Source organism: Strigops habroptila, chromosome 4 (assembly GCF_004027225.2).
Source record: "Strigops habroptila isolate Jane chromosome 4, bStrHab1.2.pri, whole genome shotgun sequence".
Taxonomy (NCBI): Eukaryota; Metazoa; Chordata; class Aves; order Psittaciformes; family Psittacidae; genus Strigops; species Strigops habroptila.
In genome coordinates this window covers 27807274-27824989 of record NC_046358.1, presented here as the reverse complement: position 1 = coordinate 27824989, position 17716 = coordinate 27807274, and the positions used below count along the sequence as shown (strand labels likewise).

The window sequence follows — 17716 nt, the reverse complement described above, 5'->3', positions numbered from 1 at the left end:
TTGGAGCATAGCATACCACTCCATTAAAGAACTAGATTTACTGTTCTTATTACTAAGTTTGGGCCCTGAAATACTGCTAGAAAAAAAACTTGAGTAGTTTCATGTTCTACACATAATCCTCTGGCAAGTCACAGTTTGAAGGTTGCAAGGCATTTTTTCTTAGGGATACCTAGACATTAAAGAGGATTAATTTGGCTGAACAGAGGCTAAAGGGGTTGTATTCCTGACCTTTTGGTAGCAGGTTTACACATGTGGCTCCCCTGGGTGTTATTCTCATGGACAGCTCTGTGGCAGAGTATGAAGTTCTTAAAGTATGTTTATACATATTTGTGTTTAAACTATGTTTATACATATTTATGTCCAGCAGAATGATCGGAATAAGTAGACTTCAGTAGAAAGGGAACTCTGGGCTATTGACTTCAGTGTCATCACTCTTGATTTACAGTGCAGGAAGCAAGAGGTCAGATGTCTAAAAAATATTTTGCTTGAATTTTCATCTCTCTGCACTGCATGTGCTTAACAAACATTAAGAGTTTAGACTGTGAGACAGGAGATTTCTTTGAGAAAGGGTTAGCTCAGTGTCATGTTATTCTTAGAGCCAGGGAAAGCTGGGATTCATGAAGATTATGCGTCCTTCCTAGTGTTCTCACAAAGCAGTTTATTATGGCCCAGTTATATCCTGTGTAGCACAGGTGTTAGTCTGTAAAATAGCTGCATGCTCTTGAAAGTATTTTACCTCTCTTCTTTTCCAGTATGTGCAGGCTTCTGTACTGGGTTACTAATAGGAACTTCTGTGCATTGTTTTGGGGGGATGTAATTGTCAAATGTTTGAGCATGGCACTGCATTATGTACATGTCTCGGGACCGTGAGGGTGTATGATGGTGGTAGGGGTCACTCTTGCTCGTGAATTCTAGCAAGTAATCAGTTCTGTTTGCGCCTTGCGTATTGGGCACCATTCTGGTTCCCCATTCCCAATGAGAATATAGTAGAATTGGAGAAAGTTCAGGTAATGGTGACAAGAATGATCAAACAGTGGGATAAAGTTCCATCCATATACAGAGCAACCAATTTAGGGCTCTTCAATCTGAAAAAAACAAAAACTGATGGGAATGTGAGAGAGGTCTGTAAGGTTACAAGTGACTCAGGCAGGGATGGATAATTTCATACCTTTCCAGTACAAGAACAAGGATATATCAAGTTTATAGGAACCAGTGTCAAAACAAATGAAGGGAAGTGGTTCTTCAATAGTGTGTGACTCCTTGCAAAGTACTGTGGGTGCTAAAAGTTGACATGGGTCCAAAAGGTCAATGGACATATAAGTGTCCACATAAATTCTAATCTCCACTGGCTGATTTTCCCCTATGTTTTAAAATGTTTCTGTTGTAGCAGCTGTAGCCAAGAGGGATTTTTTTTGTGTAAGTAAGTGGAAAAGTACTACTAGTCTAATAAATGAACATAGATGGCCAAGCTGCCATAGTGCAGGTACCCTTATTTTAAGGGGAATGACAACAGAAAAAAAGTATGGTAAAAGGTAAACAATTTCTGGCAGGTTTAATGAAAGGGTAATGCTAAATACTATTGCCAGTTTTGTTCTGTGTCAATCCTTACTGCTTTCCTCTTTTCCTCTTATATGGAACTACTTAGTGAAATCTATGCTGCATGCCTGGGCTTTATAACTGTTTTATAAAAATCTATCTATATTTCACATGTAAAATATTAAAATCTTGGATATAGTGCCTGATACATCAAAGGAGAGTCACCCTGATTGATGTCTGTTCAGTCAAGTCTGTAAAATTACATAAATGATGAATGATGTGTGCTTTTTTGTAAGGCAGGAGAAACCAATACACTTTTGCAACTTTTTTGTTCTCCAACTTAGATAAAAACTATCTATCTTTAAGGTTTACTAGTGGGTGTCAGTGAATTTCGGGACATTCATAATTCTGTGTTTTTCTCTTGTAGGAAAGGGACAAATTCTACTTGACACGCAGTGTCATATTGGAGTTACTGCAGGCACTCAAGTTAAAGTCACCATTACCAGACATGAATTTGCTGCTGTTGGTGCAGGTACAGAAGATTCACATGTAATTCTTATACTGATCCTCTCTCGGCCCAAATTCGGGGGTAGGGGCAGTGGGGTGGGTGTTGAGGAGCAAGTCCAACATGGTTGCAGAAAGTACCAGCAATGTCAGGGAAGCAAGGATGTTTTGAATCAAAATCCAGTTACATTTTTAGCCATAGGTGCATACATTTAGACATGCAAACACTAGAATTTAAGAAATTGTCCTGGTTTAAGCCCAGCCAACACCTAAGTATCACACAGTTGCTCGCTTGCTTCCCTCCGCTCCCCAGTGGAATGGGGAGGAAAATTGGGAAAAAATATAAAAACCCAGGGGTTGAGATAAGAACAATTTAATAATTGAAATAAAAGTGAAATAAAAGTAAAATAAAAGAATACAGCAACAACAATAATATTAATAATAGGAAATAAAGACAGAAAGAGAAGAAGGAATAAACTCTGCCCCCTCCCCCCACTCTTTCTGGCTAACTCCCCCCAGTTTATATACCGAGCATGATGTTCTATGATATGCAACATGCCTTTTGCGAGTCCAGGTGAGCTACCCTGGCTGTGCTCCCTCTTGGCTTACTGTCCCCCTCCTCACTGCAGACAATGAGAGACTGAAAAGTCCTTGATCAGGGTAAGTGCGTGCTACTTACCAACAACTAAAACATCAGTGTGTTATCAACATTATTCTCAGAATAATTCTCAAACTAAAGCCAAAACACAGCTCTGTACCAGCTACTGGGAAGAAAATTAACTCTATCCTAGCTGAAACCAGGACAGAAACTAAATTTGGAATCTGCATTTCCCAGGGTGATAATGACTTGTGCATCACTGCTGATATTCTGAGGATCATAGAATGTATCTCGAGTTGGAAGGCACCCATAAGGATTAAGTCCATTGAGCTTCACACAATGCAGCAGCTATCCCAGTGGGGCAGCTGCTGCCTTGTCTTCATATCATTGCCCCAAAACTAGTGAGCAGTCTGTGTGGGAAGGGGTGCTAGTTGATCAAGGGCCAAAACTCAATTTCTGTCTGTTCAGGCAGGCAGTAAGCTGTCTCCAGACCCTGAAGGCCATTCTCTTATAACACGGAGTTTTCCAGCAAAGAATACATAGACAATATTTCTATTCCTTTCATTCTGTGGAATGAAGGTAGGAGTTAGGCTAGCTTTTTCATAGGAAAACCTGAGGAAGTAAGATACAAACCTGTGAAAAATCTTTCTGCCTCCAAAATGCCAAGTGTGGCACTGTTTGGCACCATAAGCCTGTTCCACGAAAACAATTTACTGAAGTCCATCAATTTTGATCACAGGTAGTCTGCTCTCATTGTTTACAATGAACTAACCATTATATGCATTTAGTAACTTTAAATTATAGGGAATCAGCATAACAGCATTCCATAAGGTTCAAGGAATATGTTAGTTATGTAGAACATTCATAATGCTCCCAGCACTACAGCTTCATTTACTCTTTCCCTTCCCATTATGGGGTCAAAGCTTCATATAGCTTACTGTGGGCTCATTTTCTTTTGAGTACTCATGCATTACCCATAGTAAGTGAGTGGTTACCTGTTGACAGAGAAATAATACTGACAAGTGAAATTATATAGCAGTTAGGATAACTCTGAAAACAATTATTATGCCATCAGTGTTAGGGGAAGAAGTTGGGACGGGGAAGAATAACACTTGGGTTATTTTATTCTGATGGTAAATTGTTATTTTGTTAAATCCATTTTAATCCAAAAAGCAGAAATTTGCCTGGGTTTTTTTTTTCTTTTTAAAGCCCAGACTTCTTTTTTCAGTCCCAGCCAAGACCGTCAAATAACTTAACAACCACTAACCTCCAACCTCTTTCTATCTTATGGGTGCAGTGATGCAGCTTGATACTATGTGCATCAATGTTAGCTGACTTGAACTGACTTCTCCTGTATTACAGAATAAAGCAATTTTTCTGCATTGCTCCACTGTATTGCTCAGTCCTGTGGCTGTCCTAAAGGGTGACAATCCCACAGTCTAGTCAATCCTGAATTCCTCATTTGAGAGTACAAACACACCACATCAGTTTTGGCAGTGGGATTTAACTGGTAAACACTTGTCCTTCCCATTGAGTCAATTGCCTGATAGACACAATAAGTAAAACTCTCTCTTATATTATCTTTATGGGATAAAGATGAAACGATAAGTGCCTGGATTTTCCTCCTAGCACTGTTCCCATATGCTGTATTCACTTTGGAATATATTTGTACCTTACACAACAGCACCTAATGTGGATTGAATGCCTTTTATGATGTCTCTCTTTCAGAGGCTGATGAAGTGATTCATATTTCCTGCTATCCAAGCAGCCAGCTTCTGGTTTTATGTAGTCAGTGGTAAGGAATAGGGGTTGTATTCAGACCATCTGCCATCGACGCCTGCTGGAGGCATGATGAGTACATCTCCCATTGACTGCAAATTGGCAGCCCTCAGTACTATGTGGTCTGAATCATTCAACAGCCTCTTAAATTTAAATACCATAGTAACCACTAAGCCCATCTTAAGCACCATTGTAGTTTAAGAAACCTACTAGTAAAAACCACATATGTATCTGATTATTTTAATTTTTCTGGTATCATGAATAGAATGAAGGAGATGGTTCACCTCTTTATCACACGAAGCTTCTACAATGTTAATTCAAATTGTATGGTTTTGAATCACAGAATCACAGAATGGTTTGCGTTGGAAGGGACCTTAAAGATCATCTAGTTCCAACCCGCTGCCGTGCGCAGGAACACCTTCTGTTAGACCAGGTTGCTTAAAGCTCTGCCCAACCTGGCCTTGTTTTGTCTCTCCCTTTCAGCCAACAGTTTGTCAGCATCATTTTGTGTTTGAAAAATAGCCCCCAAGTTCTTTCTTATTCATTTTCCTCTTTAAGAAAAGAGAATTAAGCTATTCTTATGTGCATAGCGGCCCTATTGCATTTTACACACCTCGTCAATACAGAGCAACAGGATGGCAGGGGACACAAGTGATGGGGCAAGCAGAGGAAGACTGGGAAGTTAAAGGTGGTGCCTGTCCTTCCATCGAACCTTTTTTCCGTACAAAGCCTTCATCCTCTTCACCCCACTATGTTCTGCCTCTGCACCCACAGTGAACCATTTCAGAAGCAAGTCTTCGCTTTTCCGATTGCCTTGAAGTTTGATAGTGACAGTTCCCCTTACAGGTCTGCAAACCAACTCTATCTTAGAGGTGTGCATCAAAGACTGTGTGTGCACTGGCTGTTAATTTAATAGGAATCCATAAAGCTATAGCAGAGTTAACATAGCACCAAACAAAAGTGGTTTTAACTTGCAAGACAGTCACGTCCCCCTGGACATGTTAGCCCGTATCCAGGATTCTGTATAGACAGTGCACAGAGAACAGATTCAGTCAAAATGTTCCAGATAACAAAGGAGGTAGGAGCACTTTAATGATAGATTAGTCGTGGGCTGATTAACAAAGGAATTCCTAGGAATGTACATTTGACACCCACATTCATCCAGGTTACATGGTGCGATCAGTGTCACTGTTGACATCAGTGCAAAGATGAGAGCTAATTTTAACCACTTTACGAAGAATGAGAATTTTAACTAGATCACCCCAACCATTACATAGGTGTCTTGGATGATAAAGGGCACAGAAAGTCTGTCTCCTTGATTTGTCCTGGCAAATGAAAGTCATGATATACATGCTGCTGTTCCGTGGGTTTCCATAGGAACTGCTTCTTCACCCAGCATTTTGTTTCCTAGTGCTTTTCTCCCACTCACATTTCACCAGCACATATCTTCAGGATTTCCACTGACTTCAGATTATATTAGTGTGTCATTAGGATTTGCTTGTTCAGTCAAGCTCTAAGGTTCAGTGTATCTCATCTGTTTTGTTTAGGTGACTCCTGTTGTGGGCCGGACCTTCAGCCAATGTAAAGCAGTGTATATCTAGTGGTTCCACTTTATGTTTCTGTGAAGATCTGATTCATTAATTACTGAATAGAAGGATTGAAAGTTATATATAATATGTTTATAAGATTATGTTTTAAAAACTCTGTTTATGAATGGAGGTATAATTATAGATTATGGTGTCTAGATAATTCACTACAGTTAGCAGACATTCCCATTTAGACATTATTTTGCAGCTGTATCTCAGCAGACAATGCTAGTAAGAGGCATGGCAATTATTTGCCCATTTCTCATCTTTTTGCAGTGTGGGCGTATTTTTCCTTTTTTCTTTACATATGGCTAGCATTAAATCTCTTGCCAGTGATGTCTTAATGTATTGCAGTATCTGCAGAGGGAGACAACATGAATGACAGTGAATTGGACTGGAAATGTAGGAAACTTTTCATTTTGAGTTTGGTTTCCCCATTCTCTTCTGACTGCTTTGCAACTTGAGGAAGGATACTTGGAACTGGCAGTTTGATGATGAGAAAGATAAGCTAAACAAGGCCTAATTGTTCATTAGAAATGGAATAGGGTTTGTCAGCTGTTTTTCACATATAAATTAGTATCTGTTGTTTAACCTGAACTCCTCTGTGCAAAAGATGGAGAAAGCTTACAGGAGGCCAGTAAAGATTGCTTTGGCTGCTGCTTCTTATTATTGCCTTAAAAGAAAGTGTTGTCTGAAATAAATGACATTTGTCTTTGGCAAGGGTTTTTTGTTGACTTATATGGTGAGTGCTGTACAGTGTCTGTAGCAGTGCACTGAACTCACTGTTGGATGCTAAATATATTCAACCAGATTCTTCAGGGAATTATGGTCCTTTTTTGCAGCTGATGTAGGACAAGAGAACTGTAATTGACACAAAAATGGTTGACTGAGAAATCCTTCACACAGGAAAACAACATCTATTGTCCAGCAGACCCAGTATCATGAGTGTTCTTTCTGAGATAGGGTGCATTAGGAGAAAATCCATCATCTATTTGCCTAAGTCCATTAATGGGCATTCTTTTTAAAGAGAAGTAGAGTCATGTTTGCTTTCTGAATTAAGACTCAACTGTCCACTGGATTGATAGAGCCCATAACTAAGGCTTTCTTTTGCTTCCCATGTAATTAGAGCTGCAGCACAAAAGAGGACCAGGCCATCTCTCAACTGAAATATGAATTAGATTCCTGTTTTGTTTCCATTTGGCTTATTCTGGTGTAAAATAAATTCTAACCAGAAGAAGAGTCAGTTGGAGCCAGGCCTATATTTGAGGATACCTGATTAGATTATTAATCTAAACTCATGTTTGTCTTTGTGATATTTATCTCAAAGAACAGACACTTCATCAAGGCATAGGTTGAGTAGTTCTCAAGTCTTGGTAGGCAGTTTGAGTTGAGATTAAATCTGTCATTGTACAGTAAAGCTTGTGGAAGTTTGAAAGTATATTTTAGATCTCCAAAGGATATTTGGAAATACTTTCAAGAAGAGCAGTCAGTCATTGAGAGTACTGCTAACACACACATGCATTAGACAACTGTGAAACAAACTGTGTATTCAATATCTGTCTCAGTTAGTGAAGGTACTGTGCTATTAATTTGCGAGGAAGAAAGTTAAGACTTAGACCTTAGTTTTACAGTTCTTTCCTGTCTGCTCTTTCTTAGAAAGTTACATTGTATCACTATGGACAGAAATTGCTGAAGTAAAAATAGAGTATTAGGACAAGTTTCAGGAACAAGCAAATCATCTGCAGCATGTCCAATGCATTATTGAACCTTATAATGACTTAGTAACAGTATTAGCAGGTCTAACATATGGATGATGTGGACATATGAGATTTTGGGTCAAGGAATTTGGAAATAAGGAAAAAAAAAGGCAAGGAAAATAAGAAAAACAAATAGAGGTATTCTACTATATGATGCTGACCTTCTTTCAGAAAAAGCTTGTCTTTCTGTAGTATTGTGGCCTGTATTATGCAGAAGTTATACTGCACTATACCAGTAGTATGTTCTTATCTTCAAAATTGTTCATCTAGAACTTCAGTGGAAGTGTTGTAATATCACAGTGAAGGACATGGCATGCTGCCTTCATCATCCTCTATCATGATTTATTCTATAATGAATGAAGAACATTTGATATATGCAAGGAATAGCAAAGATACAGATTTTTGCTCATAAAGAAAGTCTGATTTATTGCATAATATCCTTTAAATTGCTTCTGCACAGCATATATGTGTTAGTTACGCACATTAAAATCAGATTTTTTTTTCATTAAAATTAGATCATTTATAATGATGAATTAACTAGGTTGTTTATAAAGAAAGAGAGCTCCAAAGGTAAATTACCACGAATAAAAGCAAGAAGATATCTGATTTTAATAAAGTAATTAATAACTTATTAGTGTCTTCAGGTTCCTCCAAAAATAATTAGAAAATAACTTGTCTTTAATTTCTTCTTAGTTTGTTTGTGCAGATGCTGGAACAAAACTAGCTGAGTCAACAATCTTGCATAAACAGATGATTGCTTCTATGCCTGGAGTAAGTACTGAATCAAACTACGTCTCTTAGTTCTGTTTTTTAAACAATGTATCTTATTCAGATCAGTTTGCTTCATTTTAATGTTCTTTCCTTTTCATTTATCTTTTGGTTGGCAAGGTGTATTGCAGACAGAAGTTGAGATGCTTCTTCCTTTTTATTAATGTTGGAAAATGTTCTGAACTACGTGTTGCTTCCTTTACTATCACTGATAATCTTTATTCATGTAAATAATGATAATATTTATTCATGTAAATTCAGGATTCAGCTGGAGCCTGTGCTCAAGACAACTGCAGATCTATGATTCTGTGTAGGGAACAGACCAGCCGAAGCCTCAAAAAATGGTAGCAGGGAGGAAAGCCACAAGCTATTCCCTCCATTCTCACAAAAGACTATCTGGTTAAAGAAGGGAATTAATGGTATTTTTCTGGTGATGTATAAGGCATTCATCTATATCCTGCTGATGAGCGTAGCTGAATTACCAGTACTCGTAATTGCATAGGCACAGAATATGCACCTGGTGGATGTGTTAGGAAGTAGCACAATAGGAGATCTTATTCCATAACACACATGACTGAGTACCCAAACAGATGGATGAAGGTTAGCCCAGGTCTGCTTCACAAGCCGAAGAAAACTCCCTATATGCGTCTTGTCATGTTTAGGAGTGACCTAATAGGATTTTTCCTGTATATCTTTCCTGTATATCTTTTCCATATATCTAAGTGTGTGATTTTCTTACTGCAAATTTTAGTAATACTTTTTTTCCCCAAGAGAATATTTTAATTTATACTTGCTTTAAATAGATGGACTAACGTTGGTGTTAGAAAGTATGTTAGGAAAGCAATCATTTCGGAAGAAACAGAGAATCAGGCTGCCTGCTGCTTGAATGAAACAGAGTGGATGGAGAGAAATCTTGTTTGATGAGAATTCTTGCAACTGAGCATTATTTTCAGAGGTTTGAATATAGTATCTTTTATAATTGTTATTCAGTATTTTAGGTCCCTTAGCCCACATAAACTGGAAGGAGGATATGCTGCCAGTGACCTTCTTTTACTGTTTGTTATTCTGTCAAGGGAACTGACAGGCATAGCATTTGAAAAGCCAGGAGGTGGCATAGTTCAACACCGTGTAGATTGATATTAACATACTCAATGAGAAGTGCCCAGGTCAGTTGCTTAAAAATAGAATGTTAGCATTTTCTCATATATCAGCCACTAAAACTAAATTATGGCTAAATAATTTTGTGATCAAAACTAAATCTGGTTCTTTTGTATGCTCAGATAGGGTAATCAGTTTCTGTGCTTCAACGTGCACGTAATTAAATAGAGGTCAAAGAAGAGTCGTTTTCCCCTGTAAACTTTACTGCAGTGTTTTGCCCTGAACCTGTGACTTTGGATACAGTAGCTTTTGGTGACTTCAGAAAGATACCTAATTACATAATTTCATCATTTAGCCTCAAAAGTTAAGTACTGCTTTTATTTGGCCCCTCAGAATGAGGCATTTATAATTCTTCTTGAATTTAGCTGGCATTATCTTCACTTCAGATTATTAATATGTAAACAGAAGTTTATATGATACCTAGTGGGTTAGTCATATCACCTTCTGAAAGCTTCTCTCCAGGGTTCTCTAGTCTGTTCGAAGCTTTTATTTAATCTGACAGCTTTGTTCTGTTGACTGCTTTGCGCACCTTGTACTAGCCGAAGGCCAGATTTGCATTTCTCACTAGGAAAAGGATTATGAAAACTCGTACTGTGGGAATACAAGAAGCACCAGATTTCCTTTTGTTTTCCCTTTGAGGTTGTTCTTGCTCTGGTACAGGTTGTTTCTCAGTGCTTGCACCTTTCTGGTTAAACTGGAGCAGTTAATGAAGGATTTCATTTATCCCTTACAGTCCTTGTCTTCCCTTTTGAAAATTGCAGCTAGCTTAAATGCTATTAGAATGCTGTATTGTGAATGGTTTTGCTTCAGGAATATCCCAAGGGGAAAAAAAAAAAAGGAAAAAAAAGTAACACTTTAATTTCAGTGATGTTTATTTTACTGATGCTTACACATAAAATACATGACGCCAGTCATTTAATCTCTTTTTACATGATAATTAATGTCAACATAAGGGCATCTATGCCTGTGACTGAATTTTGTTTTCTGGGGTGACTTGTCAACTGGTGAGAGTTTCATCAGTCAATCTTATTTTGCTGTCACAGAGTATTTTATGAGCATGAAGAAGCTACAGTGACTGAGCTCTTTTCATGTTATCATCAGATAAGAGGGCATATTACAGTGAGGAGAAAAACATCAAAGAATACCTATTCCTAGCTGAAGTAATCCAAGTAAAAAAGTAAAATAAAGAATTTGATACATACAAATTGTGTTCTGGTGAACAAGAAATGAAGACAAAGACATGAACATATTTGAAACTTGCTACTTACTTAAATTTATTTCTTTTATGTTCTAGTGCGGAACAGCAGCAATGGAATGCATGAGGCAATATATTGGGGAAGTGCTGGATTTCATTGCAGATATGCATACCTTAACCAAATTAAAGGTTGGTTCTGTGCATGCATTAATCTAAAGTATATGTGCTTTTCATAAAAAATATGCTTTCTGAAATGAATCTGCCTGGGAGAAATGTAGGAAGTCTTTGAGGATGACTGACAGGTTTTTTTCTTTCTTTTTAAAAAAATGTTAGTATTGTTACAGATTAGACACTTCTGGGGTATCAGTAAAAAGTAGCTTGTGCAGTGTTGAAATGGAGGCTGATTCAAATGTAGTGAGCACAATAAAAATGCAGGCTTGGTTTTTCTGAAATGCTGAGGATATGCTAATGTCATACTGAAATCACTGTAAGAAGTAGTTGTGTGGAATATAACCCATGGAAACACAAAACCCCTTGCCTGTACAACTTATTGCTCTCCTCTGGGGGATTTGTGTGTCTCTTATGTACACAAACAGGTACTTCAGTTAATTGAAAATTCAGAGATTATTGAAATGCAGTAATTGACCTAAAAAAAAAAAAAAGGGGGTGGGGGTGGTGTCCTTTTTCTTATGGATGCTGTTGTTTTCATTGTCAGGTTATAGTCTGTTGAGGTCAGGAAAACTGAGTAGTTCTTACCTCTGTGGTCCAAACTGCTTTTTGGTTTCTGTACATTAGTTTGATGCCAAATTACAAGAGGCGTGATAGGACAATAACTTCTGTCAACATAAAATATTTTATTTAGGAATGAATTTCATGAAAACATTCCTAGCTGGTCAAACCCTGGAATTTCTGTTTCATGGGGGAAGTCTGCATCTATTAAATTTCCTACAAAATGGAAGTTCTTTAAGGTGTTTCAGGAAAGAACTAGGCAAAGTGACATAGCTATTGTATAATAGGAAATAATAGAAGTATAGCTGTTTCAATTGCTAGCAAAGTAGCATCTACTGTTAATAGCTTACATGAAGAACGTATGTAATATTTCAGCTAATATGCCAGTAATAGTCATAATTCTGTGGAAGGGCAATATTTATTCTGTTTAGCATGACACCATCCCATGAGATAGTTCTATTGTACCATCTGAAGCTGAGTACTAAGTGAGCAGTGAGTTGGAGGTGAAACTTTGGTTAAAATCCTTTTTTTGTAGAGGGAAAACACCTGTCTTATAGCGGAACCATCTGTCACTTCTCAATGCCAGGCAAAGTTAAGAGTGTAGTCTTTTTAGCTACATACTGGTACCCTGCGCAAGGGTGAATTTCCTTCAGCACGTAAAACGGAGGTAGTGATGTGACTGCCCTTGATGCTTGTAACTTCTGCAAAGCTGGCAAGACAAGTGAATGGTGTAGGAGTGCAGCAGAGGGACTGTTGCAGATACAGAGAGTCTCTGCTGTCAAAGATGCAGCCAATTCTGAAATCTAGCAGTAGAGTTTTAGTCCTTGTGCACCAGCAACTCAATGATTCAAGGGGAAGTTTCTCAACTGAAAGAGGTCATTTCGTCACTGGACATAGTCATATAGCTGCTAAGCTGCTTTTACGTGGTCTAAAGCTCAGTTGCTGGATACGGAAAAACAGACTTGTCCTATTCAGGCATTGCTTACATGCCTGGGCTTTGGTGTGTGTGGGCTTCTAGGGAATCTCTTTGAATAAGGTCTTGTATTTGTTTCGAACATCAAGAGCCACTGTGCTTCTATAACACAGAGTGCATCTGCTAATAAGGGGTGTCACTGATCAGTTTTCCTAGTAAGTATAGTGTTTCCCTGAAAGGGCTTCTCTACTACTGCACCTGTCCTCTGCTGAAAGTTACTGGAAATGCACTGGAGTGTTTCACGCCACAAGTTCATGCAAGCATTCTGCGGCAGGCAAGACAGAATAAATGATAACCTGTAGTGGATTTAGATACTGGAGTTCACTTACAAAGCAGTGAAAGGAGAACTTTCACCCTACTATTTTCTCGCACACTCTCTTGCTCACTGTCTCTCTGTCCCCTCCACCCTACCTCATGCCCCAGAAGGGGACACCTTGTTGCAAGTTAATAATACTTACCACAAAGGAAGAAGAATCCCAACTAAACTGAAACTCATGTCTCTTGAAACTCACAGTAACCTTGTTTTACTGGACAAAATATCCCTTCGGTTAAGTTCTTTCCCTGTTGGCCATATGCCTTGAATCCCATTGAGTTTAAAAAAAATACTCTAATAAGAGAAGCAGCCTTTTGTGCTGGAGTAGAAATTGACTTCAAAGCACAAACTTAATTAATCATTTTCAGCTGAATTGGATTGCCTTCCCACTCTATCCTTTAAAGTTATTCACCCATTTCGCTTACAGTTCAGAACTGTTTTTGGAATAGGTAGGCAAATGAATCATAAACGAAGGAGAGATACATCTGGTTTGCGAGTTCCACAATAAAACGTGAACTTACCTGAAACCAGAAATGGGGAAAATTTATTTATACATACTTGCAGGTAGACGCTCTTCTGTGTAAAATGTTGCTATAGAAAGTTCTCTGCAATTTCCACTTTTTTATTCTACCTCTTCTCCCTTGAACTGTAGTGTAATTTTTAGGAATGCTCTTAAAATGCTTAAGTCTGATAAGATGGTAATTTCTTATGTTCAGTAGGACTATTTTTTTAAATTTTTATACATGGTTATAGGTGGGACATGAACTAAAACTTTGTCCAATTCTTCACTTTCATGTTTGAAATTAGACAAGAAGCTTCCCAAATATGTAGTCTGGCCATTTAAAATTAAGTTAAACCCACATGATTTAAAATGTGATGTTATTTTGATTTAGCCAAGTAATACAGGAATCTGAGAACAAGATTAATGTAATAAGAGAGTCAAATATGACCCTAATTTTATGTATTGTAAAGAAGAAACTTTGGCTGTCTTTGGAAAATTAAAATGCAGTTCTGGTTTAATCAGGCCAGATAAACCTGTTCAGTGGTTCCAACATAGTTTAAAATGTTTGTGTTTCTCAGTTTACAAATAGTCAGGACTTTAAACTAATTCACAACAATTGAATTAAAATTCTTTAAGCTTGTTTAATATATTTACTTATGTTGTTTGGGTTTTTTTAACAGAGGTGTTCCTAGGAAGTGAGTTTTAAGATTATCCAGTTGTACAGTTTCTTACTACGAGTATGTATTATCAACAGCATCTGGCCTACCAAACTAGCACAAAGAATACTGTATGATTTATGTGAGCAGTAACAATCCAAACAGTGAAAGTTTAATCTTGGTTTTCAAATTTTGAAATTTCTACGCTGTAGAAATTCAGTGAACAGAAATAGTTAAAAAGTTGTGTATTCATTTCCAATGTCTTATTTTCATGTCTTTGAAAGAGGTTAATTATTTTCAGCCCTGCGTATTAGCAACTGCATTATAAAAAAAGGTATAAATGTTAATTTGCAAGATAATCACATTCCAGTTTATTCTTTCTGTTCAGTTTATTATCTCTTTTCCCTTTGGGATAGCATTTTAATTGGTAAAGCTCAGCAAGGTTTTACTTAGAAAATTCTCCCATTTTGGAAGACATATAATGTATCTGCCTACATACCTGTCTATCCTTTTTACCTGGCTCTATGACAAAGTCATTAGATATTCATCCTGGTACATAATTTTTTTTTTTCTCTTGAAAGAGACTTCAAGTAGGTGATTTTTCAGAGTTGAAGTTGCTGGGGTCAGATACTTACCGGTTATAAGACATTATTGGTCCACTGATTTTTATCCTGTTGTTGTAATTTAATAAGTGATGACCTGGATTTTCTTGTGCAAAGCATATGGCTCTCCTTTAAAGCAAATGCAAATGCACCCAGCGTGCATTCTGTTAGTCTAGTAACAGAAGGTAATGTAAAGTTAGCTTAATTAGAAATATACAAGTATCGCAAGAAGCACGAATGACACATTCCTTAGACTTGACAAAGCAGGAAAATAAATTATCTTTCCAGGTAAATATCTGCATGTTTCTTGGTAAAAGGTTTAGTCCTTTTATTTCCAGGGCTTAAAGGCATTTGTAACTGAATAGTGCAACATAGTCATATTGCTGGTGAATTTTCTAATTTCTGTACATGTAAATGGAATATTGTACAGGGAAGGCATTTCCTGCCCAGATGCTATCTAGTTAAATTGGTAGATTCTTTTATCTTCACTTAAGCTGTCTGAATATGCAACCTGTAGTCTACATTCATCAGCTGTTAAGTTTGCTGATGTGAAAGATGCCTATGCATTTTGCACAATTCATATTTTGTGTGGGCTCTTGAAAATGTGTCCCTCTGTGGAAAGATTTGCATCAAAAAGCTGCTACTACTAATGTAGGGACTGGAGATGTTTTACAAAAGATCTATTTCTGAGCTTTATTCTGTAGTTTTATAGACTCAGTTAGAGCCTCTAAGAAAGTAATTGAACGGTAATGGAATAGAATACCCTGTTGCCTGGAAGAACTTAGTTCAAGTGAAATACTCTTTTTGGGTAGGAAATCGGATCTTTGTCTTGCAGAGTCACATGAAGACTTGTTCACAGCCACTGCATGAAGACACGTTTGGTGGACATCTGAAAGTTGGGTTAGCTCAGATTGCTGCTATGGAAATCACCCGGGGAAACCACAGAGACAACAAAGCTGTGATCCGATATTTGCCTTGGCTTTACCATCCTCCTTCTGCAATGCAACAAGGGTGAGAATGCTTTTCCACAAAAAGGAATACTAAAATAAGTTAGAAATCTTCACAAAATTCTGCATTTATTGCCAGATTCCATAGATAAGTCCCGCAGTAGGGAATGATGGCCGTGGAATGTTGTAACAGCTGTTCAGCAGCTCCTTGATCCATTAATGCAGTATTTAAAGTACATGCTAAAGGGCCGGTGGAGGTAACTTCATTGGCTTGACTGGAGTTACCCTGGAAATTAACTTGATTCTCGATCCAGGTGAAGACAGTGAAAAGCACACAGGTACTTGATCAGTCCTAGAATTATAGAAAATCTGTCGGGAATTATCGAGAATACAATTGGAAAAGTCCTTTGAAATTATGGAGTACAGATGAGTGAGAACTGTGTCAGCCTATTGATATAATGATAAAATTACTAACTTCATCTGATTGAAGTTAGATGAGAGAAATCCTGTTCTTCAAGACAAGTTTTTTCATCCCTTTTTGCTATGAGAAATCCTAATTTGCAGTGTTTTATCATAAAAAAAAAAAAAGGGGGGAGATACTGTTCGTTGTCTTAGAGTGACAATAAATGAGATGTTTTGAGTGTAGACCATTGGACTGTGTTTCAACAAACCTGTATTCTTGTCCAAGTTTTGTCCCAGACTACCTGCCCAAACCAGGATTCTGGGGACTAAGTTTCTTAGGCTCCAGTCCTGTAGATACATCGAATCAATTAGGTTGGAAAAGGCCTTTAAGATTATCAAGTCCAAAATACATCTGCATGTACTTTCATGTAGAGCATACCTAGCTTTGGAAATACAAAGTTGTTACCTCCTTGTGCTTTAGTTTCTTACATGGAAAAAAAAGGACTGTGTCTTCTTAGTTGAGGGGAGTGAACTTCTTTAAGACCCTACCTGAGGAAAAGCATCGTGTCAGAGTCTATTAAAAAAAAATAAATTAACGGAATGCCTCTTTGCTTCTGTGAGTCCTTGACAATGACATCAAATTAGAAATTAAAAACAGTAGTGAGAGTTGCCTAGTAAATAGTGATTTATTGACTGAAACCCAGAATTTTTTTTCCCTGTGCCTGTGAGTTCAAAGGAATATGTAATCTGAACTTGGTAGCAGCAAGGGGACAGTCAAGGTGATACCAGAGAAGTGTTACTTATTTTTAAATTATAGAAGTGCATTGCTTTACAATTTGAGATTACACTAGATGGTGGATGAATACATAAGTGTCACAAAAGAACATAGTCCCTGCTCTCAAAAGCATGCAGTCTGAATCTCCAAGGAGAGGCTAAGGAAAAGGGAAATTAACTCCACTTTACTGATGGAGAAGTGGAGCACAATGGAAGTAAGGCTTGGTGCCTGCCTTGGAGCTTCCTGTGGAATGAAGAATTCCCTGACCTTGCCCTGTCAGCCGTGTGCTGTCCAGGGAAGCAGAGAGGAGCATTCCACTTCAAAACACTTCCCATCTGATGATTTCTATGTTAAAAATCACTGTGTAGTGAACCAGTGAATCTGTGAATGTTTTAGACTTGTATAGAGACTGTGTTTTAGACCCACCAAATATGCTCTGTTGGACTTGTTAGTGGTACGTCAAGTGCCCTAAGTTCTGTGTGGTTCTAGTCTCCCCATAAGCTGTACCCATGATCTGTGCCTCTAGCACACTGAGACTGCCTCGTGTGCACAAGGAGACTCCATATTTTGCGGAAAACCAGAAACCTTAGCATCGTTGTAAAATCCGCTCTTTCTTGACAGGCCCAAAGAGTTCATAGAATGTGTATCACACATTCGTTTGCTGTCCTGGTTACTTCTGGGGTCTCTGACACACAATGTTGTCTGTCCAAATTCTCCATCATCTTGCATGCCTATTCCACTGGATGCGGGTTCACAAATTGCTGACCACCTTATTGTCATTCTGATTGGGTTTCCAGAGCAATCAAAGGTAAGGGATTCTGTGTTTTAAGCGGAGATGTGTTATATATTGGCCTTATTACTGCAAACATTTATTTCTTTGTAAGGAAAAAGAAGGGGTAAAACCTTATTAAAACCTGGGATTTAGGGAAAGAAATC

The 17716-nt window shown here is 37.9% G+C and overlaps 1 protein-coding gene across 13 annotated transcripts in view; it reads left to right on the top strand.

Annotated features, from left to right (window-relative positions):
• The window catches only part of UNC79 (unc-79 homolog, NALCN channel complex subunit), a 110193-nt gene that overhangs the window by 82381 nt on the left and 10096 nt on the right, over window positions 1-17716 (top strand). For 11 of the 13 annotated variants that reach the window (XM_030484006.1, XM_030484010.1, XM_030484011.1 and 8 more), the window contains 5 exons: window positions 1964-2068; window positions 8454-8531; window positions 10981-11070; window positions 15492-15667; window positions 17402-17588. In XM_030484006.1, the coding sequence (XP_030339866.1) occupies window positions 1964-2068; window positions 8454-8531; window positions 10981-11070; window positions 15492-15667; window positions 17402-17588 (636 nt within the window). The remainder of the gene's footprint in view (window positions 1-1963; window positions 2069-8453; window positions 8532-10980; window positions 11071-15491; window positions 15668-17401; window positions 17589-17716) is intronic. The other 2 variants (XR_003991095.1, XM_030484008.1) reach the window with 1 other exon arrangement.